At 40.3% G+C, this 26,234-nt stretch overlaps 1 protein-coding gene across 2 annotated transcripts in view; it reads right to left on the bottom strand.

Annotated features, from left to right (window-relative positions):
- Nucleotides 1-3,403: 3,403 nt before the first annotated feature.
- The window catches only part of LOC115008373 (semaphorin-3F-like), a 63,483-nt gene continuing 40,652 nt past the window's right edge, over nucleotides 3,404-26,234 (bottom strand). The window contains exons 6-19 of one of the 2 annotated variants that reach the window (XM_029431948.1): nucleotides 25,435-25,524; nucleotides 23,629-23,722; nucleotides 20,217-20,336; nucleotides 19,833-19,972; nucleotides 19,001-19,115; nucleotides 13,909-13,978; nucleotides 13,644-13,788; nucleotides 13,203-13,425; nucleotides 12,010-12,098; nucleotides 11,218-11,259; nucleotides 10,089-10,246; nucleotides 9,624-9,706; nucleotides 8,633-8,766; nucleotides 3,404-7,215 (exon numbers count right to left, since the gene is read on the bottom strand). In XM_029431948.1, coding sequence (XP_029287808.1) covers nucleotides 6,760-7,215; nucleotides 8,633-8,766; nucleotides 9,624-9,706; nucleotides 10,089-10,246; nucleotides 11,218-11,259; nucleotides 12,010-12,098; nucleotides 13,203-13,425; nucleotides 13,644-13,788; nucleotides 13,909-13,978; nucleotides 19,001-19,115; nucleotides 19,833-19,972; nucleotides 20,217-20,336; nucleotides 23,629-23,722; nucleotides 25,435-25,524 — 1,959 coding nt within the window. In that variant the 3' untranslated portion in view covers nucleotides 3,404-6,759. The remainder of the gene's footprint in view (nucleotides 7,216-8,632; nucleotides 8,767-9,623; nucleotides 9,707-10,088; nucleotides 10,247-11,217; nucleotides 11,260-12,009; nucleotides 12,099-13,202; nucleotides 13,426-13,643; nucleotides 13,789-13,908; nucleotides 13,979-19,000; nucleotides 19,116-19,832; nucleotides 19,973-20,216; nucleotides 20,337-23,628; nucleotides 23,723-25,434; nucleotides 25,525-26,234) is intronic. The other variant, XM_029431949.1, reaches the window with a different exon arrangement.

Genomic DNA, 26,234 nt, shown 5'->3' with positions numbered 1-26,234 from the left:
TTCTTATCCTGCTAGACCTGAGCGCAGCATTTGACACGATCGACCATGACATCCTAATTAATCGTCTGGAAAAACTGGTTGGTCTTTCTGTGTATTAAACTGGTTCAGAACATATATCAAAGGGAGAAAGTATTTTGTCAGGCTTGGAGATCATGTGTCAGAGAAGCATGATGCCCACTTTGGAGTTCCACAAGGGAGCTGCCTCGGTCCATTACTGTTCTCCCTATACATGCTACCACTGGGGGACATCATTACAGAACACAATGTGTGCTTCCATAGCTACGCGGATGACACACAACTGTACATCTCTGCTGAACCAAATGATACTACAGCTATTAACTCCATCACCACCTGTATGTCAGCAATAAATAAATGGATAAGCAATAATTTCTTAAAATTAAATGAGAACAAAACTGAAATCCTACTAGTAGGTCCTGTAACAAAAAGAGAGATGATGCTGAATAACATGGGGAAACTTACTCCTTTGATTAAACCTGAAGTTACAAGTCTTGGTGTTATCATAGACTCAGATCTAAGCTTTAAATCCCACATAAACAAGGTGACAAAAACATTATTCTTCCACCTTAGAAATATAGCTAAAATCAGACAATTTATAAATCAAAAGGATGCTGAAAAACTAATTCATGCTTTTATCTCAAGCCGACTCGATTACTGTAATGCACTCTTTACCGGCCTTCCAAAAAAAATAACGGAGAGACTTCAGCTCATCCAAAACGCTACAGCGAGGCTGCTGACTAGAACCAAGAGGAGAAACCACATCAGTCCAGTGTTAGCTGCTCTACACTGGCATCCAGTAACTTTTAGAATTGACTTTAAGGTCCTCCTTCTTGTATACAAAGCCCTAAATGGAACCGCACCAAGTTACACTGCCAACTCTCTAATAAACTATGTGCCCCCAAGAACATTATGATCATCCACTACTGGTTTATTAAATATTCCCAGAAACATCCAAAAGAAAATTGGGGATGCAGCCTTTTGCAATTATGCACCAAAGCTATGGAACACTTTACCTGTAGACATTAGGGAGGCAAGCTCGCTCAATATCTTCAAAAGTAAGCTAAAAACATATCTCTTTACTTTAGCCTTTTAATGGTGATATTTTATATCTTTTTATCTTAGCCACTTTAAACTAATTTAAATGATTTCATACATTTTTAAGCTTGGTTTTCCTGAAGGAGGATCATTTAGTGTTGAGGAAGTAAGAAAGTTAAATGTAAGGTTGAGAGAGCAAGAGGAAAAAGTAATGTCAAAGAGAAAGATTAAATCTGAAGCGTTGAAAACAATGGAAGAACATAAAAGACAGTTTATGTTATGTGAGAAGGAAGCAGAGAACAGGGATAGGAAGAAAGTATGTGGATTATTTGACAAAGACAAATATAGATGAAAGTACAGACAAAGGGATTATGAAAATGTCAAAGAATGTGTAAAGGCTGCTATTTTATCTGCTATTTTAATTCAGCTATTTTTATACAATTTTGATTCTGCTATATTATATTATTTTAATTCTGCAATCTTATCTGCTATTTTATACTATTTTAATTCGGTTATTTTTATAATGGTACTTCAGACTCATTTGCATCTACACTGTGATTATTGTACTGTAAATGTTCTTATTCTGTCCTTGTACAAATTGTTATGTTTTTTGCTGTGAAGCACTTTGGGCTGCAAATCTTGTATGAAAGGTGCTATACAAATAAAGCTTATTATTATTATTATTATTATTATTATTATTATTATTATTATTATTATTATTATTATTATTATTATTATTATTATAACCAGTCCACACAGTCTCTCTGTGCCACTATAACCAGTCCCAGTCTTTCTGTGCCACTATAACCAGTCCCAGTCTCTCTGTGCCACTATAACCAGTCCCAGTCTCTCTGTGCCACTATAACCAGTCCTAGACTCTCTGTGTAACTATAACCAGTCTCAGTCTCTCTGTGCCACTATAACCAGTCCTAGTCTCTCTGTGCCACTATAACCAGTCCCAGTCTCTCTGTGCCACTATAACCAGTCTCAGTCTCTCTGTGCCACTATAACCAGTCCCAGTCTCTCTGTGCCACTATAACCAACTGCGTTAGAGATTAATAGTCAAAAACAGCACAAAGGCCTCACACACCTAACCGAAAGTAAAAGTTCCTCAATGGATGCAGAAGTCAAGGATACGTATTTTAGCATTAAGCATGTTAGCCAGATCCAGAATACACCTGTTAGGTGTGTTTGATTTTGAGCACTTAGCATGCTGGCCGGGTGGTGCATTAACCTCTTACCAGTTTGCCCTAACTTTTTTTTTTTTGAGACATTGTCAAGTTTTTCTAGTCATAAATCAGAAATAAAATGAATTCATTAATTAATTAAAAATATACTGTGAAAATGTTTAAGGGCATAGAACATTATGATGGAAGTAAGCCTATGCAGTGGCCATTGCCATGCACTATAATATTTCATAAATTGTTGCAGCAATATTTAGGTTTACCATTTCACTTAATCCCTTAAAGCTTTACTTTCATGGTTAATATAACTATTTTCACTCGGAATGAAAAGGTAACAGTACCTTAATTAAGTTCCGTACAAAACTACGCTAGAGCGAAATAAAAACCGCCATGGAGAAAGTTTTATGTTGAAGTCTCACTGGGCAAATACAACTTAATCTCCCGTCAGTAACTAGCACTAGCTCTGGCACTTAAGATTAACAACAAGTGAAAAAAAAATAGAAGGTTCAAATTTAATGTTAACATTAAACGTTATAGCCAGATAACGTGCCGTTAAATATTAAATATTATTTATTTTCTTATTTCTTATTTCTTCTTCCTTGTTTTATGTTTTTTGTCACTTTGAGTCTCTTCCTGGTTGGTACGTGTCTCTTTAAGAGACATTTTGTAGGTGAAGGCTAGGGGGCCCCTGGGCCTGTGCTTGGCCGCTCAATAATCCATCCATGATCATCAATTTTTTTGTTAATGCCTCGCTACTCTATACATGTTTTCTAACACTGTTCAGTTGAAAATGCGAGCCGGTGTGTTCATAGTGATTTTTCAGAGGCAGAATGTCGGCCTCTGGTAAACTTGTTGAGAAATGAGTATTGATTTACAACCCTCTCAACCTCCCACCAGTATATTCTGATTATCTAGCACTATTGAACACTTATAATCTGAGTTAATGAACCTTTAAGTACTGATCAAGCTTCATCTGAACACATTAACTGATTGGGTTTAGGAACTTGCATAATCGATACTTATTAGGCCCAGAGGTAAAGTCACTCCGACAGAAACAGAGAGCAAATCTCATGCAGCGTCATTTCATTGTTTTACCTTCCAGTAGTTTCATTACAAACAGTAATGCAATGTGCATATTCTATACAAATGTGCATACATATCTCTTTAACAGGTACAACTTTATTCCAAGGATCCAGAGGGTTCTGGGCAGAACACGGAAAACATCCAGTATCAAGCCAATCACAATGAAGGGGGGGAGCATTCCATTCTTATAAAATATAGAGCTTTAATTTATTAGTCAGCGACAACAATGGAAAGGGAAGATAGAGTAATTTACACAAGTCATTACAAGAACATCACCTTTGTGCATTTAGTTTTTTTCTTTTTTTTTTCTCCATAAAGTCTGATGATGCAAAAATACAAAACAAACAAAAAAAACACTCAAAAACTACAGACACCTTTTTTTCAAAAATACCAACAAATTGTACAACCTTTCTTTGCTTTTTTGTTTTTGCTGTATAACCCCTCGTCTCATTTGGAGGAGACAATCAGGAGCTGTGATTGATTCTGGGAATGCAGACAGACAGAGCAGATACAGATACTTCTGTATGAATAATGGATGCATCTTCCCAGAGGCATTCAAGACAGCCTGAATACAAGCTAGGCAAGGTGTAGTAGAAGCCTGGAAATGTCAGAATAATATGAAAATGAATGTTCCAGATGTTTCCGCTCTCCGTCATATATTCTTATACATGAAATAGCCATTAATTTCACTTACTGGAAAACTGCTGTACTATTATTTTTAATAGAGCATAAATTCTACTCAATAGAACTTTCACTCATCTTTTAATAACAGCTCTGTAACACCGCATTATGTGATAACTAGACAAAATGTAATACATTTTTATTCATTTATGTAATAACACATGCATTTTGTAATAAACAGCGTGAACGCAATATGTAATACATTTCCCTGCATTTTGTAATTCATTATTAAATACTGCTGTGGTTATTACAAAATGGGACTTTTCATGAACATATATGGATACATGTAATATGTAATAACCAACAAAAATGGATGTCTTCATTCATAAAACTCTTTATAACATAACAATAATGTTTATTTTATGCATTCAAGAATGACTCTAAATTCCTTTTTAAAAAACACAATTAGTTCAGTGGAATAGTTGATAATTTTTCATTGGCCATAATTACATCAAATGTCACCATATTCATTCACCTTCCTAAAAATATTCATTGTGATATGTAATAATTTATTACAAAATGTGGGGCAATGTATTACGTTCAAGCTGTTATTTTTACAAAATGCATATTATTCCAAAACGTATTACAATTTGTATAGTTATTACATAATGCGATGTTATTACATGTGTTATTACAAGCCCTCTCATCAAATTCAAACTGCCTTAGTCTACAGAATTAATATGCCATTGTATGATACTTTCCCTCATTATGTGCTACCCAAACACATATGCGAGATAATTTCACTTAATACTCTTGCAAAATAATGTCAATGAAAAGATGCATCATGCTTTATACAGGGTATGTTTGAAATGAGGGCATCTTAAAGCATTTGCTGTCCCCATTTTACTGTACGGAGAATGTCCCTCAGAGACCAGACTGTACACCCCTAGAGATGAAGAACAGAAGAAAAGAAAAACGACCACACATTATCTTATCAGAATAACAGTACAAATACAGGTTCATGCACACAATGAAAGCCAGCTTCCCAATATTTTGGTTAGTGTCACAACATTGTTACAATGCTCTGTTGTGTATATGGGCAATTATTTTTTTTCCACATATGAATGTGAAAGGAAGAAAGAACAAAAGATGTCTGAGAGCTAACAACTGCTGCCTGATCCGAGCACCGCTTTCATCTTAAATTGGATGTTTTAGTATTTTACAGAAGTAACTTGCCCAAGTGTGCTTGTGGCATTGGGCCATAGCCCATGTCCCCTGAAAGTAAAAGAATAATGCCCCTTGTGCAAAACCATGACCCGTTATTGTACCTCAATCTCAGTTCAAAGGATGTTTGCATTTGTAAAGAACCCAACCACTATATTTCCTAATAGATTTAATAAAAACTGATCTGATGCTTGCAACTTTTATCTATGTAACTTTTTTTTTACCTCTGCCAATGATGATAACTTTTTGGTTCAGTTTGAGATTTGGAGGGATGAAACCCTCTTTTTAATAGTCACACATAGTGAAATTTGTTCTCTGCTTTTAACCCATCCTAGTACCAGGAGTCCAGTACTAGGAGCAGTGGGCAGCTCATAGGACAGCGCCTGGGGAGCAAGGGGGGAAGGGGATGTCCAGTGCCTTGCTTAAGGGCACCACGGCAAGGCAGGAGGTGAACTGGGAACTCTCCAAGTAGCAGTCACACTCCATTTTTTTTAGGTCTGGTCAGTGACTTGAACCAGGAACCCTACGGCTCACAGTCCAAGCCCCTACTGACTGAGCTACTGCCACAGCACGACTACTAAAAAACTACCATCCCGATTTTCAAGAAACTTGGTGGAAACATGAAACACGGGCCAAGGAAGAACCCATTGAATTTTGAAGCGGTGCAGATACACTCATTATGTTTCACCTTTGGATACGGCCGTGGTGGACGTCTGCGCTCTGCGAGTGCCCTTCTCGTTGAGTTCATGGCCAGAAGAAGCTGTAGGTTACTCAAAGTAGAGTACAATTGAGAATTAAATAATCAGAGTTAGCATGTGGGCTGAAATCCTCAATCCTCTGATCAGGAAGGAAACAGAAGGGGGGCAACTGCCAGTTTTTTATAAAAAAGGCCCAATTACACCAGTGAGAATATTTGAACAGTCCTCTGCACGTCTGGGCTTTCCACGGAGAAAGGATTGTTTCTCCACAATAAATGGGACCATGTGTCGACGGTCCCCTTGCAATAATAAGTCTCTGGCTGCATGCAGCCACGAGGGGGTTGCATCACAGGCGTTCCTGGAGCGTCCAGAAATAAAAGAGTCCTGGCATCGAGTCAAAGCAAGCAAGAAACAACAGAGATCCCATCACCCCTTATCAACAGCTCATTTCCCCGTAAGAGCTTCTCACAGCTCGCTCCGAACAGCTTACATGCCTGATAACACATTCCAAACAGTCGCCAAGGTCATATGATGCTGACAGATGAGTTTTGTAATGACAGTAACAGCAACAATAAAATTAACAACATCAATAATAACAATAATATTTGCCCCAAAGGTACCTATACACAAAGAGCATGTTTTTTTTCTATAAGTACAAAGAAATCCACAGAATGATACTATATACAACCTACAATAAATACTGTGTATCATATAGCTTACTGTTTGAGAGGATGTATGTGGGGTTTTGTTTGGAAGCCTCTTTTTTTCTCAGTTTGCTTTTTTTTTCTCGGTTTGTGGATTTTTTCACGTTTGCTACTCTCAATGTGTCTCTCCCAGTTTTCACAGGGTGGGGGGGAAGGGTGGTTGAGGGTGTATCAGACGCAAAGCTGGGCTCCTCATGTCTCTACCTCCTCCTCCTGCTCCTCTTTCTCCTTCCCCTCCCCGTGATGCCGGCGGTTGCGGGGCTTCTTCTGCTCCTTGAGCTCCTTCAGGTCTTTGGCCTTGAGGGCGCCCAGCAGCGGGTCTCCGAACTGCCAGTAGTCCTGGCAGTACTGATTGATCAGGCTCATCTCTGGCTGGCTCAGGATGGTCAGCAGGTCCTTGTACTGGCCAGCGCTGGGGGTCCACTGGGTGCTGCTGGAGTGGAGAGAAGACGGCACCAGCCCTCCTCCGCCCTCCACCAGCACATTGTTGACGGCCCGGCTCGACAGCACCACCAGTTGCAGCTTGACCAGCGTGTGTTTGAAGTTTTTCTCCGTCGCCGTACATTGGTACATGCCAGAGTCAGAGGGCTGCAGAGACCGCAGGAGTAGACCTTGCTCTGTCTTCAAAATGCGACCATCAGAACGTATCTGCAGAGAATACAACTCATGACACACCTGTGATTCATAACAAAATATTTGAACCATATACCTACTTAATCAAATAATAAAGAATTAGTATTTAAATTATACAGGAGAGTATTAAGACGAAGCAGAAAGGTCAGTATTAGTGCCAGGCATGAGAAAAAATTAATCAGAGGACATTTTTCTTTCTTTTTTAGCATTTCTAAATACAGAGAAGAAATTTCAAGATTAAAGTTGAACTTTTGAGAATTAATCAAACTACTAGAGTTACTGTTAGTTTGACTTTATCTCCACATCTTGACTTTTTTCTGGAATTGCGAAAATGTTCTTTTAAATTTTTTCTCCTTATGCCTGGTCCTAATGCTCTTCTGTGAAATCAATCATGGAAATAGAACAGGATCTATAAACATTGGGAACATTTAAGTTGTGAGCCTGTTGCATGAATTTTCTTTAAAAAGTGGAGGTTGTGTATATAATGGTGACTGTGCATGCAATGGGAAAAAGTCCAGACACAGAGCAGCTATAGAAAACAATGTGAAGAGCTCTTTCTTTTCCACTGTGCCAGCACTTTTGAGACAGTCCCTAACTTCAGCTCATCTACTGTCATGGTGCCAGGCTTCAATATTGGATCATAGGGCAAATATTCCTACATTATTCCTACAATGTGGATCTGTTCATATCGAATGATGTATTCTTTTACATCTATACTGTCTTGGTCTGTACGGTGGATTAATATCCTTAAAAAAAAATCCCCCAATTCAAATGTAATCAGACAGTAACTCGAGGTGTAACTCTGTGAATTCATCTCCATCTGTACATCCACGCCCAGAAATCTGAGTAGGTGATGACAGCTTCTTAGCTCAGAATCAGAAGTGTGAGGCAGCAGCACTGCCTGTGGGATTAGAGCCCATCTAACAGAATAGTCAATAAAAGAGAGGCAGCAACACTACATAGCTTCACAATAAAACTTTAACTAGTGCCTCAGGGTTGTATATCATAGCAGAGGGCTTTTTCACAGCTCCCCTTTATGTGTCCTTCCCTTGGGCCTGAGGACAGTCGGAGGTCTGTGTGAGAAATCAGGCTTCATTCAATCAGAGCCTCAATCACTTAATCGTGTTAGCAGATAATTGGGAAAGAATTAAGCCGGGGTCATTTTTCTAATGTGTCATACTGCATATAAATGATCTCTCCATGACGACAAAATAACAAACCTAAATGAAATACCCCCTCTCCCATATGGATATTTCCAAAACACATTGTTCATGTTCATCTGTGGAAATGCTCATCCACCTCTAACACATGTCAGTGAAGTTAAAGCCAATTCAATGTTGTGCTTTATATTGGATAAATATGAATTTGAGCCACAAACACAATATGCTTCTACAACCACATTCTTTGAGAAATACACACTGTGGCGGCTCACCTCTTTCCTGCGGTCGCTGTTATCTCTCTGCAGATGCCATTTGATAAGAGCATGTGGAGAGCGGGCCTGACACTCCAGGAAGGTACTGCTTCCCTCCACCCCGTACTGCACCATCTCCAGAGTGTTCTTATTGGCTGCGGGGCAGAGAGAAAGGGGGATTTCCATGGCAACCAAAACATCATTACAATGAACTCCCATATGACCAAAATCTCAGTTGTGGCAAATCAAAGTCCTTTTTGCAATACGGGCTGTCACAGATTACCATAAAGCTGCCAGAATACAGTCGTTACAGCCCATAACAATGACAACCTCAAACCCTTAGGAGCAGCACTAATGGGATGACATTATCAACCTTCTTAGTTCATTAATAAACAAATAGAAGCCATATAAGGAAAACTCTGCTATATTTTTTGGACCACAGTATTAACCAACATTATATCTCCTCATCTTGGTCCATTGGCCTCCTCTGTTGAACCACATGCAAACATTTTGGATTCAGGATTGATTTTAGACAAAGAAATTAATCAAGTAGTAAATATTAAGCTTCATGCAGCTCCGCATCATCCCAGACTAAATTCTCTGTTCTTCTGACCAGGAGAAAGTAATTCCATGCCTTCATATCCTACCACCTTGATTATTGCAACTCATCATATTTTGGTATCAGGCAGACTTTTTAATGTTAAAGATGCCCACCATATTTTCTGCCAAGAGAATTCCCCATTGCTTTTGTTTACATTCCTCCTGTTTCAAATTCACAATTGCACTACTACTACTGTTTTTGTTCTGTTTTGTCATGTTTTTTGGGTGTAGCGTAATGGACTAAGCTACAACTGCATTTTGTTGTGTAACCCTGTGTTTCATAATGACAATAAATAATCTTTGAATCCTTTTGTTTTTTTGTTTTCCCCTGTGTGTGCCGTAAAGCACTTTCGATCAACTGTGCTGTGTGTAAAGTGCTATATAAATAAAGTTCAGTTGAGTTGAGTCTTACTGTTGGAGTTGAAGCCTCGGCATTGGCGGATGGGGTTCCCGTACTTGACGTCCTGCCTCCGGCTACGTCTAAAGGGGTCAGACCAGTATTGCCGAAAAAAAAACGCAATAAAGCAACCGCAAGCCATTCAAAGCCATTCAAAAACACATAAAGCAATTAAAGTAACATTTTACATGGACCTAACCACAAACCACCACCCCATTGAGTTATTACAGGTCTGTGAATTTACATCATTAATGGCTACACCTTTAATACCACAAGTATATCATTTATTAGTGGAGCGTAAACCACAATTTACCCCAAAGACTGTAATGGGTATAATATTAAAACACATTACAATGCCCTTGAAACAGCCGATCAGCAATCCAGGCATTCTAATTTTAGCATCATTCAACACACCAATTGAGTCAGTCGGTTACTTATGAAGTTAGTGTAGCTCATGCTAACACTGCTTTTGGTGCTCACCTTTTCTGCGAGGCAGAGTAACGGGAGCAGGACTTGCCATCCCAGGCACAGTAAGGGTCTCTGGCCAGACAGCAGTCAGCACACGCCTCGCCGTACACATCGCACCGGTGAAGAGCCAACTGGGTCAGCCCTATGCCAGAAGACACATACAGCTGTTGCTGTTGAGAGAGAAGAGGGCACAAAATGATGTTAGGCATAATGCTAGAGGACACTTTGATATTCAAATAGAAATAATTAGGGTGAGAAAACATTTATTTTAAGACACTTGCACTGAGCAGAGCCAAATGGACGTAAATAATGGCCATTATTGAAACTTTCACTTGCCAATTTCAAGTTGAAAAGTATGACGCCGTATTAGGGCCATTGTAGTTAACAACTTTTTTTTAAATGACCTCAACACGTTGATCCAGCCTTGCAAGGTGAAGCAATGTGGTTCCTTGACAAATATATATATATATATATATATATATATATATATATATATATATATATATATATATATATATATATATATAAATAAAAGTATTCAAAAACTATATTACATTAAACTTGCTATAATTCAATAAACTCAATTCATATCTCTGAATGCAAGTCAATTAAAAAAATCTGGTGGCTCAAATTCAGACACTAATATACAAGGTATCAGATTATGACCTGGATATCTGGGATACCAGGGAAGACTTCACAATCCCAGATGGATGTAATAAGATAAATGTAGAAAATCTAAAATCTATGTTGAAATAGCAACAGACTCTGGATCATCTGGGAGAATATTGAGCTCATATTTATCAGGTTGCCATGATAATTTGATGATCAGCTGTTTGAAATGTGTCAGTCTGGCAGGCTTTGTGTAACACAAACTCTATGTCTGTAGAATGATGCCATAGCAAGTATTTTAATCACATTGAAAGACAACACAAAGTGTCTTTTCCATATTTCTGTCTTCATCGTCTCCCTAGGATTTACAGCTTTTTTATGAATTATGAAGGGAAGCAACAGTGAAGCAAAGCTGTATCGTATGCTGCTTGTGACCTTTCCAGATTAAATGAATTCCCTTTCTTTGGAAGATGGTTTCTTTTCACTTTATGTGCGCAAAGGTTAAGAAGATCTGTTGCACAGGCATGCTTACTCTTTTGGATGAGATCTTCATTGTTGTAATTGGAGTAGGGACCTTGGTAGAGAAGAGAATGCATTGTGAATACAGTGTGTTATCTTTATAGCAGATGGAAATGTATATACAGAGGAATGAGCAAAATGGAAAAAGAAGACCAGAAAGGGCAAGAAACTTATGACAGACCTGCAAGGTGTGTGTGTATGAACAAAGATATAACGCAAAGAAGGTAAGATATCTGGTTTGAACATTATAAGGCCATTAAATGGCCATTATCAGTTGTTTTCACGACCACTCTCATAATTCAGAACGGGCAAACTGCAAATCACTAGTAGGAGATAAGGTGCATATTCAACATTATGTAAGTTTAGGAAAAAGATCATGGTTTGGGTTAAAATAAATATGCCTATGTTGGTAAAATAACATACGTTATGTAACTTTGCTTATGTAGGCTACGTCAGTTAAAATAATAATGACTTTTGGTTTCACACGGGACACAAACTCCGGTCTCCTGGGTGAAGGTCATGTGTTTGGTTTGGCCGATCCATCCACTCCTCCCACCCACCTCGTAATTCTATGTCACCGGACTTCCTGTCATAATTACTACAGCTGCTAGGTCACCAACGTACCTATGAGTGTGAGCAATCATGTGAAAAGATGATAGCGTCGGGATGTAGCAGGCCCCAACTCACCCATAACTATGAGTGATAACGTCCATTTCATGGGCTGATATCATTCGAAGCGGGTGGTAGGATAAAGTATATAAGAAAAAAAGAAAGCAATAGAGAAAAATAATAAATAAAAGCTCACCTTGAAAACCTCTACCTCCTCAAGGACCAGCTCCTCCGTCTGCAGGTCATCTCTGGGCAGAACGATGACTTTCTGAACTGTTCCCTTGTCTGTGGACCACAACACACCTGTCAGCTACATACCTGCAACCTCAAACCCCCTCCTCCTGTCAACAGCCCCTTGGATTCCCATTTTATTCTCTCAGCAACCTCCAACAAGGACTAATCCTCATATCAACAGGCTGCACTGTACTCTTCACGTCTGTTACGTGGCTCTCTTCGCTTTAACCTTTCCTCAAGCTCCGTTCCACTTAGTGTACTCACTGCCACCACCATGACAAACCCCTTCTGTCAACCTTCCCTCCCTTCTCACCTTGACCTATTCATCTGGATGCAATAAGACATCCCCCTGGCCTTCCCTGGCATGTTTGATTTCGGCGGAGAGTTTGGCATTCCTGCGAGCGGGATACCTGAGATTTATTATGACTTCTGCATTGAGCCCCAACGCAGGGCTGAATGGCTGCCTCTGACAGCAGCTGAAAGGACACACATTCCACCACATTGGCCCGCCATTGCACACAAACCCATGGGTCTCCTCCCTGTTAATGCACAGATGAACAAAGAAGCTTGGACAGACGCGTCATATGCAAGATGTGAGGGCTGCATCCTGTGTGGTGGTTGCTGTCGCTGTCGTACTGGAGGCCTTATTAAAGGTTCAAGGCATGCAGTCAGATAATCTCTTTTACACCAGTGGGCGAGATTAAGGTGATTGATGTCCTGACTGTACCCGCCCGCCTTCTCTTCTTCTTACCCCCTGCTTCTCTTCTCTCCCTCCCGCTGTTGATCCACCCCTGCCCTCCAGGTACAAATCTCCTGTTGTTTACTTCATGTGAATAGAGCGAGGTACAAACCCTTTGATTGGTTAAATTTCCACTCAAGCACAAAGAGAAAGAATGCTTTTCTTTTAATGATAAATGAATGCAGGGGAGACAAGCCCTCCACTTACATGGGATTTATTTCCATCGGGGGATTTTGTTCTCCATTATTCAGCTGCTCACTGACACTGTCATTCTCCATTCTGACTCTGATCAAAGGCTTCATGGGTTCAGACTGACTTCATGTTAAAAACAAAGCTGTGATGATTTTATAAGCAGACGAAAAACAGAGATTGAGCTCCTACCCTAATTTCTAACAAACTAAATCAAAAACACTCACCAGTTCCTAAGAAGAGCACTTCATAGTTGCCATCTGCAGCTGTCACCTGGTCCACAGTGATGGTGGTGAACTCATAATCCACATTGGTCCGAACCACCAGGGGGCGCTTGTGTATCGGGTACACCGCATTGTACATGGCAGGGTGATTCCTCATGAAGTTAATCACTTCATCTGGATAGTCTTTAGTGGACTTCATGTTGGGGGTGAACGTACCTCCAGGGCACTGAAAGAGAAAAACAAGCGTGAACATTCTGAGCTTGGGTCAAAACCCATAAAAAATAATTGACACAATCACATAAAAAAAGCACATTTGAGAGCCTTTCTTGCAGTAATATTCTGAGTTTGGTTATGCTGATGCCTGCATCCTGTTCGGATGGTTTCTATTTGAGTCAGAGAGAGGCTGTTATGCAAGCTTGCAGTGGGATTTACGGTGAAACTCACCGTGCCGGGTCGAGGGTAGGGGATCTTCCCAGTGTAGGCCACCCACTGGTAATTGGGACCCTCCTTGTGGGCAAAGGGTCCGTTGAAGACCATGCGGATGTCAGCCATAGAGTAGACACAAACTGCAGAGCCTTTGAAGACAGAGCTGTGAATAGAAAGTAAAGGAAAATGTATCTTTTATGAAATAAAAACCCAACTTGAAAATATCAAATCAGAGCCTATTAAAGATGGTGTGTATATACAATATATGTTATAGTACACTGACCCAGAGACAGAGAAGACGCCATATATCACTGGATTTTTTGTGTCCTGAGTTGGCTGTATGTAAACATCTCCTGTAAAAGAATAGAGGGAAATCATGTCAGTGCAAACAGACCAGGTGGAGGAAACATCACGCTCCACAGCATAAGCACTCGTCTTCACTAATATTTACACAGCTTTCAGTCAATCTAACCTCTTTATAGCCAGAGAGACCTTTAGGTTACACATCCCCCTGGAAGAAACGATGCACTATAGAAGCTGACACTTCTTTTTTGTTCTTTTTTACTTTCTTTGGATAATGAGCTAAGTGGGATCTTCTGTGAGAATCCCTGAAATCCATAATTGCATCAAATGAGTATAGACGGAATCGGAGTTATAAGCTTCCGGTGGAATCACAATGCATGCTGGTGTGGCAACCTAGAAAAGTGAGCACCAATTTTCATCTAACCAATTGACCAACATTGCCATCCCTGAAGTTAAATAAGCTAAAAGCACTAAAAAACATTAGCTTACAGTCTAATAGAAACAACAAGAGGTGAAAAAAAATGTGAGTCTCCTCCATCCAGGCGGCCTTCTTGCCATTTTCATATCTTGCTGACGGAAACAGTAGGTGTAAAACCACAGCAATCGACTTGCAAAAGGAAACTGAACAATGGCATGAGGTAAGACACGTAACGTTTTATTAACAAGATAACACATCGAAACTGAATCTTGAGAGGCTTGTATCACCTAACCTCAACAAAGTAATCCAATCCATGATGTGGTTCATCTCACACAGAAATGACGTGATTACTGAACTTTAAACACGATGTGTCTTCCTGCGTCCATAGTTCATCTCTTCTACTTCGATGGAAAGGAAATATCTTTTCTCTCCCAAAAGAGAACTGCATCATTCATTCCTAAGCCAATTTTGTAGGTCTCTAAATTACACACGCTCGCACACTCTGTCCTACAGAGCTCTGACATTGGATACTTCCCCATTATAGATACTGAGGAAAGGTGTACCGCAACAAATGAAAAGAAGCTAAACATATGGTAGGTGATAAGTCTCTCTCCTGTTCCGTACCTGACCTAAATACAAGTCCCAGGAGGCACGTTCACTGCCAACAATAGAAACAAGGGCCTTCGGCAAGAAACGGAGAATGCGCTCCCAATCTAGTTGTGCAGGGAAATGACCACGGAGTACAGAAGTGATTGGTGAGAAAGTCAACAAGAGAGAGAAGGACGCATCTAAAAATATAATTGTTAGAGCTTGTGTGAAGCGTGAAATCAGAAGGAGAACTGATGGACGCAAAAGAAAAATACCTAATCAGATTACGTTTGCAGTCCCTTATAGACCAGCATGAGAAATTAGATGTCAGGCTGTTATGCAGACAGAATGATACATGGAGGGGGTTCGCATTGTCTTTGAATCTGAACTGCTGGTCCTGTCCACATTAGAGAGTCTGTACAGTCAAGCCTTCCTCTGGGGACCGTCTACAGCCTTGAGCTCATTCCTTTAGAAAAGGATAAAGCGGAAAGATAGCAGGCACATTGTCCTTATTTCTCAGTAACTACCAAATTCCCCAAAGTCACACCCATACACGCACACACACACACACACACACACACACACACACACACACACACACACACATACACACACACACACACACACACACACACACACACACACGCACACGCACACACACGCACGCACGCACACACGTACACACCATCTTCCACAGTTACCGGTCTTGTACTGGGACTGGAACGGTCATGGGTTAGCATGGGCACGGCACGACGAGCTGCCATGGATGTCACACAACAGATGATCCTTGTCACGACCTACAGCTGTTATACTGCACAAATGAGCACTTTGCACGCCAGAACACGTAAGTGTGCGTATTTACGGACAAGACAGAGCTACCGTCATGGATGGTGTACAGTCGCTAAAAACAGATTAAGCCTTCAGGAAATCTTGGAAAAAAGAAGCCATGTGATTTGCAATATAAGCTGTCCTGACAGGGCAGTGATGACTTAGCTCCAGGGATGTCATGTGTTAATAACAGCTAGGAAAAGATCCATATCCTTTTTTGCTATGTTTATGGCAATACAATCTCAGCTGCTATACTGTCCCATTTCCTCAAAAATATTTAATGTTCTACTTGATAGGCCTTTAGGTTGTTTTATATATATATATATATATATATATATATATATATATATATATATATATATATATTTATAAGTTTCTCCATATCGTTCTCCATTTGGCTCTTGCGCTCTGCCTTTTCATCTCTCTAGCAATGGATGACTTGTTCTAAAACGTTCCACATCTAAAATCTTACTGTTTTTTGTACGTTATTGAGTAAAAAAATAATTTTAACACCTTGTTTTAAAACACTGTCGGTCATTTGGTACAAGTTGTCAGATAGATCCGATAAGTGCTTCATATTCCAACTGTAAAAACTCCCCAGGTCTCAGGCGTGCTTTGCCATAATGCTTTTCTGCATAAGACTACCACACCAGCAATAGGCCTACAGCTGGTCTGGATATTTCAACAAACTTGTCAGTAATGACTTGTACAGTCATTTTATTAAAACTCTTAAAGAAAGGGGGAACATTTAAGAATCACTCAAGCATGGCTAACAAATCTTTGTGAACTTGTCCTGGCTTGAAACAATCTTCAGCTGTGCAGTGTAATACATCTACAGTGCCTCCTTACTACATGACGTATGTATGTAGACTCTTAAAGAAGTAGTTTGACCTTTTTGGAAATATGCTTATAAGCTTTCTTGCCAAGAGTTTGATGACAAGATTGATACCACTCTCATATCTGTATGTTAAATATGAAGCTATAGCCAGCAGCCAGTTACCTTAGCATAGCATAAAATAGCTAACCTAGGTCCAAAGGTAATAGATTTGAAGAGAAGTGTAAAACCGTTTGTGGTTTTGTGGGGTTTTATGTGAACATTTCTTGTACGAATGCAGTTCCTGTAATCCTGAAAAACATTGTCGTTTTTCCAACATACCATATCTGATGCAATTATACATGCTGGTATAAGCTGGTAGGTTGATTTTGTTACAATCGACCAGGCCAGCTGTTTACCCTGTCTCTAGTCTTTATGCTAGGCTAAGCTACACTAAGCTAAGCTAACTGTCTCCCAGCTGTAGCTTTATTTTGAATGTACAGTCATGAGAGTGGTATCAATCTTCTTGTCTAACTCTCAGTAACAAAGCAAATAAGTGCATTTCTCTAAATGTACAACTATTCCTTTAATGACCTACATTCAGTGTACAATAGTAAAAGACCAATTTGCCCTTGCCAAATCCTTAAATCTTGCCTGTAAACACAAACTCTCCAGCGACACATGTGAAGCCATTAGAATGTAACACACCTGACCGGTAAAGACAGAACCCTCATTTGTAAAGGCAAAGTGAGTCCATTCACACTCATAACCGCTCTCACATCATTATGTGAGGTGGCTGCACACACAAAAAGGCCACAGAGTGTTAAAGTGTCTGTCACTGTTTCAGTTGTTCGAAGAGGGATAAAACAAATGTCACCTGTAAAAACAAAGCAGTGCTTTTAGAACTGCACGCAGGTTGAGATAAAAGCAAGGAATGTGTCAGACAGATAAAGAGACACAAAACTATCATCGGATTCAACAGGCATGGCACTTTTCATTCTTGAGATTAGTTCAAGAGCAACAGTTGCCTCACGCATCAGTCCCCTATCACTATTTGGCTCTATTTTAAACCAGTGAGACAGAAAGGGAAAGAGCTTCCCCAGGAGATGCGAATAGTCTCACACTCTCAGACATTCCTGCTTGGTGATCTGATCTGCCCGCCATTAGGCCACCCCCCTTTAGACATGCAAAAATTGGACATCTTGAAAGAAAAAGACAACTACAGTAGTGGGATCAGCCTATGTGTGTCATTCTCATTACAGTACGCTGTATGGGCCATGTGATGGGAGTGGGCCAAGGACTGAGCTCTAGTGTGTGTGTGTGTGTGTGTGTGTGTGTGTGTGTGTGTGTGTGTGCGTGTGTGTGTGTGTGTGTGTGTGTGTGTGTGTGTGTGTGTGTGTGTGTGTGTTTGTGTGTGTGCACAAGCACACTCTTGGCAGGTGCTGCAGCAGAAACAGACCCCGCAGTAGACTATTCTCTACTTAATATTTCAGATGTGATCATACAGGACAGGAACTTGAAAAAGAATATGTCTGAAATAAATCCAGTCATGTCATTTTTGTCTTTGCCATTCGATACATACTGTCAAAATGATTAACTGCACAACGAAGAGATTTAGTTTATTTCAAGAAACAGTGTGTAACAAAAGTACTTGACTTTAGTGATAATAATGTTTTTGGCAAAAAGTGGTACTTCTATGTTAACACAAATTCTGCTATTCCATGTCACAGATTGACTAAATGTTTTAATATTTAAAATATATAGATATAAGCTTTTACATTTGTTGTTCCAAACACCTGATCATTCAAGAAAACATTAAATTGATCCTCCTCCGGTGCAAAATAGATTATGTGTTTAGACGTCAGATGACTAAAATCCTTCATCCGGTTAAAATATGTATTTAGAAAGATTGTAAAACTGTGTCTTAAAACATGGATACAAAGTACATTTATTACAGCTTCTGGCAGAGATTAAAATGCAAAGAGGATACGTTGTTATCTTGATTAAAAGGATGGATTTCTGTAGGTTTGAAAATTGTTGGAAAAACTTGGTAAACATTACGTACACCAAATATATAACTTAGGTCGTTCATTTATTAAAAGGTTGGTTGTTGTTTTTAGACATTTTAATGCTGAAATGTTAAATATTATACCTTTAATAGAGCAAATAATGTGAAGATTAATTGATGATAACAATAATTAGTTGCAGGGCGAGATGTGTAGGATGCAATCTGGCAAAAAAGCAGTGAAGCAGGAGGAAAATACATCACATGGCTGACAGCATGTTTGATTGACAACGGAGTCTAGTCAATACAACACCCCCAACCCACACCAAGTGACCTATAGATCATCGCTTTAACTGGAAATTGTGAAAGGAACCACAGCACAATCTCAGTTTGGCAGACGTGAAGCTCTTTGTACTCACGGAGCTCATCGAAGTGTGTCTCCATGCCGTCGGCCCCGGGCACAGAGCAGATGAGCCTGGCCTTCAGGAAGGTGCTCCACTTGTTCACCAGACAGCAGTGGCCTCCATCATCATTCTGTATTTGAGAGGGGTGGAGACACAGAACAGTTTCTCCATCACTCGCTCAAACTCACATCCTCCCCTGTCTCTCCACTGAAAACAAACCCAGGTGGAGCCGCCCACACACACTATACAGTACATGTTGGTTTGCAAAGCCAGGAAGCTAAAAGGAGGGGGGGTGAGATGGTAAACACTGTCTCCTCCTATTTAGACTCTTCCATCTGTGGTGGAACGAGGCCAGAATCTATCCCAGTGAGAAAGAGCTGAGACCAGTATGTGCTTTGGAGTCCTTCTCCATAACCAGCATCTTTAGAGAAAGCCTCTATATTTGAATACTCAACTTCTTCATGCACTTCTGATGAATCCCATTTTGGAAGTTGAAATATTTTCATAATTTCCAGTGTAATTACAGTAGACTGAGAAAAAAAAAAACGCCCCCGGTGTGAGTGTTTTCATAAAGTTATTCACTGCCGTTATACACTAAAAGCTTCAAGTGTTTTTAGGACTACCAGGGAGAAGAGGTCAGAAGATCACAGGGTCAGAGAGCAACCTCCCAGACAGAGAGATGCATTGTAGACAGAAAGGTTAAAGACACATGTGGATTCCAGCACGTCAGCGTTGGCCAAACACTAGTTTGCCTGGGGAGCCCTCCACCTGTTTTTCATATCAATGCAGGTTTTCTTTTCATTATGTTTACACCCAAAAACAAACACCCTTCCCGCTGTGTACACACCAGGCAGATGCGTCCTATACGAGACTGGGTCACAGGAGTCTGGCCCATATCAGAGGACTTCTCCCGGAAGAAGAAATAAAGTTTGTCGTCATTTCTCTCTGCGCTGTCGGGGATGAGATGCACGTGGATGAACGTGGGGTCTGTGGGGAGAAGAGGTGGGGAGATTTTAAGGCAGAGGATGCTTTTGGGAAAACATCTGGCTGATATCTTCTATAAACTGTCAGCATTTCCTGTTTATCATTAGTTTAGGGATTCTAAACATATGCAAACACCAGACTCTTTTCATTTCAGCTATACATGTTGATTATATATTGAAAAATCATGCAGAAAGGCTTGATGGATGAAAGCTCTGAGTGTCATTTATAGGCTGAAGAGGACATTTACCATTTAACCATCTGGAGTTGTACTGATCTGTTCGCATGGCAGTCTTTGTCCCCAAAGTACGGAAAATAGCAGAGTCTGTTCCCATAAAGTCAACATAGACCCCAGCATATAGTTCACCATCTGAGAAAGAGAGAAAACTGTTCAGTTTAGTGAAATTCCTTGACTCTGGCATTCCAGCACTAACCTTGGCACAAAACACAGAGGCTTTATTTAAAAATGTATATTTAGAACCCAACATATCAGGAGTCTTTTATTCCACAATACAGAAGTTCAGCATAACATAGTCCTCCTCTACACATTTAACTCATTTAGACACAAAGTGGTAGGGATGATACTGTCACACAAGATGCCCGAGGTCAACCTCATTGAAATGGTTTCTTAAAATGTCCTGGAAAGGAACTGATATTGTAAGTGTAACTTTTTAGGAAGACTTCTGAAGAGGACGGAGCAATTTGTTATCAATGACAGAGAAAAAAGAAACAGCGTTCAATTGACTATTCCCCAAGCACCATCCAAGATACTGTTGCTATGCCTGTCAGGCTTTACATTCTAGCACGGCACATGATGGAGTTTACAGTTTACCACTAGATATTCACTAGAAGACAATATTTCTTTGATTTCACTAGTTTTTTCTTCTTCTTGTAACTAGCTAGTGTAAGCTAATGCTAATGTTAAAGTAGCCTACAGAAGTTGGTTAAAAAGTCCAGTCTACAAGTTTTCATCGAATTTATTTTTTAGAATGAGAAGCCTGTAAAATGTCTACATTAATCTACTTATCATATATAATATAAAGCTAATGCTAAAAGACTGAAGACATGCTGATCCTCAGCAGCTGATGATCATTGTAGAAGACATGGAAATAACGAGCATTGTTTGTGTATTGCAGGGTAGAACTAGTTAGCCCTGGTATTATAGTAGCCTACAGTACTATAAAGAAATGTGTGATATTATTTTAACAGTTATTAGTGCTTCACTTTTACAAGAGAATGGACTTGAGGATGAGGAACAACCAAGTTTGGCTGCAGTTGCGGGACTAAGCAGGACAAAGCCGCAATCGTTCTTTTAAATAGCGCAGGATGAATGTCCATTTTCTAACATTACTGCAAAACAGTGTAGTTGACATGCTCTTTGTCCCTATGAAGCTAGGTTACTACAGTAGTAAGCTAGTACATTATAAACTTGCGTTGGAACAGATAAACACACTGTTTAACCCATCCATCACATACATTTAATTCCCTTAATACCAATTACTTTGTTACATAGCCTTTTTTTTCTAAATTTAGTCCAAATTTTTACCAAACTTTTAGTCAGTGCACAGGAGGAAACTAAACAAATATTTGTCTTTTAGTAGTCTATAGTTGTAATTGGAGATAAGAATAATATTCAATAAATATGGACAGTTAAGTTTCCAATAATATTAGTAACTCATGTCACTGAGATTTTAGCATCACGGAATTTCCTGTGGATATCAACAACTCTTGTAAACCTCAACTCAACTATAAAACCACTATAACATTGTCTAGCTAAAATAAATCTATTAGTATATACTATATGTTCTTGTATTGTTCTTTCCAGTGAACTTCCGAGAAAAACGGCACACGTAAAGTAAAGCGTTACCAAAAACAGAGCCCAAAACTTCCTGAAACAGCCGTCTCACTTACTCCATAAAGACATAATATATGAGCACATCCATGTGTGCAGACTGATAAATGTATACAACAGCCTTGTTAAGCCACAGGAAGGCAAGGTGCTGGTCCTCCAGCTGCTGTGAGGGCCCTACTGGAGAGCAGGTGTGACTGTCAGAGATTGAGTAAGCGGACAGCAGGAGGTAGAGCAGAGGAAAACACAAAACAGTCCTACCACCATCTTATTCAATGTCATGGTCCTCATCAGCGCTATATGAAGATTAATGACGCATCATTAACACGTCCACGGATGATGGGATGTCTAATGTAGTGGAGAGCCGAGCAGTCCAATGGTAAATCTATTGTTGTGCTACAGGGTTCTTAATCCTTATCAACACTAACTAGTGTCCCCTGTATGATGTTAACTGGTGGAAGTGGGAGATAAATCCTTCTTGGATGACAGTACTGGTTCCATACTGGTCAACTGGCACCGCGCTAATGTGGTAACACAGTGCCAGTGATTTACACCCCACAGAGAGAAGATCGACTTTCACTGGTGGCAACTGTGTGGTCTGTCTGGACCTGACTAAGTGACCTTGGGAAACGTGACAGAGGACACTTCCTTCATGAACGCTACAACAGATAATAAGCTAAACTGAGCCTTGTTACATATAGATTCACTATGACAGGATGGATAGATACTGAATACAAGTGGCAATACACTTCCTCACTAAAGTAGATGACCAGTAGATGTATTTTGTTTTTAAAATATTTTGTATTCTTTCCTCCAACATCATAACCACATTATGACACCATAAATATTCCATCATTTAATGTTTTGTTTAAACATTATTTTCACACCCATGCTACCATTCACAAATCCCTCGTTCCCTTAATGGAAGAGTCTGCATTCACTGTTTGTTTATTCAAGTTCTCCCTTTCATTTGCAGTGTTGGGAAGGTTACTTTTGAAATGTAACAGATTACTAGTTACACTGTTAAAAATGTAATAAGCAATGGAACTATTTTAAATACTTAATCAAAGTAATGAGTTCAACAGTACTCAACACTGACTACTGTCAAACTTTTATCAGAAGTTATTTAATATAACTTGAATTAAGATTTTAAGAGATCAACAAAATGAACGTTAAATTCTACATATAAGCTTTTTACCAGAAAGAATACATTTGGATACAACTCCTTTGTAATCATTAACATTTTGATTTGGAACTGTAATTTAATTACATATTTTTCCTTTGTGATTTAATTATGTAACACCGTTACATGTAACTAGTGACTCCCCAACGCTGTTCATTTATCCCCCTTCCGTAAATATAACGGTATGTAAGCACATGATTGTTTGACTATTAAAACATGTGCAACTATTTCAGGCTCTGTGGGAAGTAAGACTATCTGGTAAATACGGGAATAAAGATAATTTTACTCTTCAAATGGTGATGAAAGCACTGAAAAGATTTCCCAACATTCCCATCTCCACCCTTACAGGGAAATATTTCTAATAATTTGGCTGATTAGACTAAGTGGCTCACTGTGGGAAGAAAGCACAGAATGTAAAGGACACTCGGCCTGACCGTCCTGACTTCTTCGTCAATGGCAGACGATAAATATCTTATGTTAACAAAGTTTTCCAAAAATATATATTGTGAGCAGAGAGAAGGCCATATAAAGAAACAGGATGGGATGACGCTGCAGTTGCTATGAAGACCGTTTGGCCTGACTGTACCCGTGCCTACGCCGTCGTGTGACCCAACCCATGATGATACTCACTGATCAAAGCTGACACGCTGTTGAGATTCGGGTCGTAGGAGCACTTTCCCTTCCCAGATTCCACTTTGCCTGGCTCCAAATGGAAGATATCTTCCTGAAATGGAAAAATCACATGGAGTCGGCAATATATTCAGCACTCTTCATCTTGTCACTGTGATTCCCTTGTGCAAGGAAAGCGAGGCAGCGAATGTGCTCAATCTGACTCCTGTGGGACCTATGTGGCCTGATGGGGGATGAAGTATTAGAATAATGAGCGTGCGTTCATACAGAAAAATACATGCGGGGAAAGCAAGGAATTTCCATTCCACCTCTATGCCACTCTACTGTGGAAAACAATGTCTCGTGGGCTGCTTCTCTCGCCATTATAAGCTGCATGCCAAATATCTCTCAGCTTTTCAGTGCCTATGGCTGTGCAGGCCTGCTGCTGATACCTGTGATCCAGCCCAGTGGAAACAAGCTCGGGAATGGAGGCTGGATGACTGATGCTCACTGCTCGTGGCACCACCGCATGCAAGCACTGCGAGGTGATTGGCAGGAATTTGCGTATGAGAGTGGGGGGAAATGAATTAGTGGCGTGCAATGACATGTCCCGTAGCCCCGCCTCACAGACCAGAGCATGTCCAATCGCCACTTTTCACTCCCAACGGGTGCAGAGATGGAGACATCTCTGTCATTGTCCATCAGCACTAAAGCAGGGGAGAGAATATGGCACTGTGCCAAACTCCCTTCATTGGATCATACATGCACCCTTGTGCAATTCCCTACTCATCTTTGATTAAAATCACCACTCGTGCAAGTGAGGAGGTGCTGGCATCTCACTCCCAGCCATGCCAGATGTTGACGTGTAAAAAAAGTCACAAACATTTATGTGTACCAGAGGGGAACTGTGCCCTGAACATGTTTTTACAACCCTGCTGTAAAATATGACCCTTCACAAAAGTCGAAACATGTTTAAAATAAAAACTAGCAACTTTTTCAAAGTGTCCCACTGCACCTAAAGCCTTTATGTCCTACAAGAGTCCCTCTCTGTGTTTCAAAGTGCTTGGAGATCTTAAACAGTGGAGACATGTTCAAGTATGTGACTTTTTATTTCCTTTGCTGCACAGTTAGTTGGCTACAGATGGCGGGTGTTTGCTCTGGGCTAACAGAGCCTGCTGTGGGAGTGGGTCAGATGCTGACTAGTCCTGCCGCCTCTGTGGGAGAGACTGCACCACATTCCTACAGAAGGTGGAGGAGGGCTCGGTGCGGGAAGGACTGATGGGTGTGACATCCTGCATTGTCTCAGATAAGCGGGATGAATGATTCGGTTATCTCTCGTTCATGGGCGCTGCTAAATATATGCTAAATAAAAATGAATATGCCATGCATTGAACAGCAGTGAAAGTCTGTTTAATTAAATTGGAGCCTAGCAAAAGTCAACAGATTTTTTTTAGCAGCCTGAGAAGCCATTTCCACTTGATAACCCAGCTCTCATGCAAAATGTGACATTTGGCACAAACAAAAAGCATGAATGGACAATGACGGATACGAAAAGGGTGCTCACACAATGAGGCTGACACAAAGAAAAAGCGAGTGAAACAAAAATGAGATGACATTAAATGCGTTTCCACATCACACAAAACAAGGTTGTGCACGGACTGGAAGAGATTCATGCCAAATGTTACGGAGATATGATGTGATGGCCATGTTAAAGATGGTGAGGACAAAATGTGCTCAGACACAAAGAGGAGGGAGGGAGGATGCTGCTGGTGCCCGCGAGCCCAAGCTGTACGCAGGGCTGCGGTGCAGACAGGGCCCACATCGCACCTTTAGTCCAAGTGTCTCGTGCACCGCGCTGGGTTCAGCTGCGCGGCTAGCCCTTCCTCTGGCCTGGGCCATCTGGAGATACATGGACGTCTAAAACAGGAGACAGCAACAAAGTCTGGATGTTACGCCACTGATGAGGAAGGATTAAGGACCTTCCTGACCTTCACTTGCATCACTTGAATCTGTCCTGACTCCCTGAACCAATACTACGGAAATTTATAGAATCAGGGTTTTTGCTGGTTTCAACACATTAAACTTAAGACTTTTTCAGACCTTATTCAGACCACATAGTTTGCAATAAAATAAGTCTGAGAATTACTTCAATTAAAACCCAAACGTTTTCTGGAAGTAGCTTGGCCTCACAAGCTGAACTAGTGGCTGGCTGGTGCGGTACAAAAGCGTGGACCACCGGCAAACAATATTGACAGATGGCCTGCATCTGTTGGCAAATTTTCATTGCAATTAGAATACTTTGATTCCGTCCCTAATTTTCAGTTCTTCATACAGAGGCAGAATCCCACTTCATACGAGCTCCCATCATTAACATATTCACTCCTCCTCGTTTAGGTTGAATAAGCAGAATTGAGTCCAGTTCAAATCTAGCAAAATCTATTTGTGAGGAGCTGGTAGGCTAGCATGATATTCACCATGGGGATAGTGATGTGCTTCATGGATGTACAGGAGTAAATTCTGACCGGGGTGAAAAACCTTAAATTTTGGTTCCATCGTCCCACATAGCAAGAAATTAATACATTCCAATCAATTGTTTGAAGTTACACAGCAGTCGAGTGCTCATTTTA

Source organism: Cottoperca gobio, chromosome 5, assembly GCF_900634415.1.
Source record: "Cottoperca gobio chromosome 5, fCotGob3.1, whole genome shotgun sequence".
Taxonomy (NCBI): Eukaryota; Metazoa; Chordata; class Actinopteri; order Perciformes; family Bovichtidae; genus Cottoperca; species Cottoperca gobio.
This window is presented reverse-complemented; position numbering and strand designations above follow the sequence as displayed.